Source organism: Morone saxatilis, unplaced genomic scaffold (assembly GCF_004916995.1).
Source record: "Morone saxatilis isolate NCDOM2014 unplaced genomic scaffold, NCSU_SB_2.0 Contig20, whole genome shotgun sequence".
Taxonomy (NCBI): Eukaryota; Metazoa; Chordata; class Actinopteri; family Moronidae; genus Morone; species Morone saxatilis.
In genome coordinates this window covers 16,544,962-16,547,684 of record NW_023339763.1, presented here as the reverse complement: position 1 = coordinate 16,547,684, position 2,723 = coordinate 16,544,962, and the positions used below count along the sequence as shown (strand labels likewise).

The window sequence follows — 2,723 nt, the reverse complement described above, 5'->3', positions numbered from 1 at the left end:
CGCAGCAAAGGGCCACAGGTCGGATTCAAACCCTGGGCCGCTGCAGCAACTCTGTATATGGGTCGCCAGCTCTACCGACTGAGCTAACCGGGCGCTCCAGTGCTGTTTTTTTTGTCTGGCTTTTGATTTGTCATGTTTTATTTTCCAGTCCGTTGTCGATGACTGGATCGAGGCATACAAACAAGACCGGGACATTGCTCTCTTGGACTTAATCAACTTCTTCATTCAGTGCTCTGGCTGTAAAGGTAAGTATCTGACATGATGCTAAATATTTAGCAGGCTGGGTGCGTCAAAGCAAATTAATACTTTGCGTTAATGTCATATAGGTGCTGTGAGCGGAGAGATGTTCAGACATATGCAGAACTCCGAAATCATCCGAAAAATGACAGAGGAGTTTGATGAGGTGAATCTAACCATGAATCTGTGCACCTACCAGCATGGGGGATGTTTTTAATGTGGCGACATTAGGAGGATCTAACAGTATGAAACAAATGTGATGTTCCTGACCTGAATTTGACCTGAACCTCTGCTTCATCAAACAGGACAGCGGCGAATATCCATTAACTCTGTCAGGACCACAGTGGAAGAAATTCAGGATAAGCTTCTGTGACTTCATTGCGGTTCTGGTGCGCCAGTGTCAGTACAGCATCATCTACGACGAGTACATGATGGACACGGTCATCTCGCTGCTCACCGGCCTGTCTGACTCGCAGGTCAGGGCGTTTAGACATACAAGCACACTGGCAGGTCAGTTTTAATGCGCATGTTTCACTTCGGCATTCTGCAACTGCAATTGTACGGAAGGTGTTATTCCTTCAGGTGTGTATCTGAATTATGTCGTCTTTGCCAGCCATGAAGTTGATGACAGCCTTGGTGAACGTGGCTCTGAACCTGAGCATCAATATGGACAACACGCAGAGACAGTACGAGGCGGAGAGGAACAAGGTTGTTGCAAAAAGGGCCAATGATAGGTTGGAGCTCCTGTTGCAGAAGCGTAAAGAGGTGAGAAGAAAAATAAGTTGTGGAACACTTTGACAACTAGACTCTGACTTTCACTCCACTTAAACAGTAAGCCTTATGGAATATATTCAGTGTTTCTCTCAAATCTGCCCGTGGTTCGCGTATCATATCATAGATGCATTCACTTGCACTGTACATTTTGTATATTTGTTTATTGTTCATTCTGTAAATGTTTTTGTGTATCTGTCTATATGGGCTTTGCTGGTTGGATGCTAAACTGCATTTTGTTGAACTGGTACTTACTGTGTGCAGTGGCAATAAAGTTGAGTGTAATCCAATTAAGTATATATTGAGCCTCATGCAAGAACCGCTTATTCGCACAGTTTCAGTCTTACATGTTTGATTCCTCTAATTGTTTCTTATCACATGTAGAATTGATCTTTATGAGAACCTCATGAATTATGTGTTCATGGGGGTGTGGCTTTCTCTGCAAAAATGGACCATTGCTTTGTGAAGTTAAGGCTGCCTGTTGAACTGTCAAATATCTGGAGTAAGTTTGTGTTACATAAAAACACAATCACAAAGAACAGTAATATTTTTTCTAATAAATACAGTGGATGAGGATGGATCAGGAGAGAGGCAGAGAAAGCAAGTGAGATGCACATTCATCAATTATCAGAGTCAGATCATTTATATAATGTATAATATATTGTTTATATTGTTTATGATAGACGTAATAATCAGTGTGTTTTCTTGCCAGATTGGCAGAGTGAAAAAATAGAACAGACGGTGAAACTATTGCTGCAGACTGCGAGCCAGACACTGTCTGAACAACCCAGCTGGTTAACATGGTCGCAGAAAGTGGCAGCGCTTCAAACCGCTCTCCATTCACTGAGAGGAAGGGACACAGTTAACAGCACCCCAAATAACCATCACTCTGACAAAACACTCAATACAGAGTGAGTCATAGAAAACAAGACTTCCCGCAGATAGAAAGGAATGGAAAAGCAGAGGAAGTTAATAGATAATTAGATTATAGTAGTTATAGTTATGAGTAAAAGTTCTCTATGTGGAAAGAATTGTTCTTGCAGCTGCATTTCTAACCTTTTTTAACTCAAATGTAGCTTAACCATGTCACGACCTGCTACTTGAGAATGCCTTAAGCACAAATATTACTTAGACCACCACAGAATTTTACCACTTACCATACAGTGGTAGAATTAGATTTTTAGATTTTATTGGCATATTTCAGCATACCAACGCGTGCAGTTCAGTAATTGGTAGAGAAATCGTCTCACTCTGGCAGCTGCCTCAGGTTCTTTATGCAGGTTGCTGTCCATCATCCTCTGTTGCACAACAGTGTCAAATTGCCTTCTGTAGGCTATAATACCATTAAATATCATCCCGTCTAATATCTCAGTGTCACTTCCCCTTGAAGGCTTTTTGTATCAGTCATGAACCACTTTGCCTTAGAAAGACGTTATAGAGCATTTACCTTAATGTTAAGTCATTCCCTCTTTAATTCTGTGATGATACATTGCATTGCTCTGATGACACGTCATCGGCAGCTGTACTATTGATATTTTCTAATTGTTTGTTTGGCACTGCTAAATTTGTTTGCTGATTTCTGACAACAGGACTTGAAGCCCTGCGGTGTGAAATTCTTTTTACCATTTGATAACGCTTTAGTGAAAACGTTTTCCACAAACGGAGCAGTACAGCAGTACAGTACAGTACACAACGTTATACTTTGTTGTTGATCG

General features: G+C 41.2%; 1 protein-coding gene across 2 annotated transcripts in view; it reads left to right on the top strand.

Annotated features, from left to right (window-relative positions):
• Window positions 1–2,723, top strand: part of stag2a (stromal antigen 2a) — an 18,648-nt gene that overhangs the window by 4,534 nt on the left and 11,391 nt on the right. For both annotated transcript variants that reach the window (XM_035666886.1, XM_035666885.1), the window contains exons 5-8: window positions 149–245; window positions 327–403; window positions 543–747; window positions 851–1,002. In XM_035666886.1, the coding sequence (XP_035522779.1) occupies window positions 149–245; window positions 327–403; window positions 543–747; window positions 851–1,002 (531 nt within the window). The remainder of the gene's footprint in view (window positions 1–148; window positions 246–326; window positions 404–542; window positions 748–850; window positions 1,003–2,723) is intronic.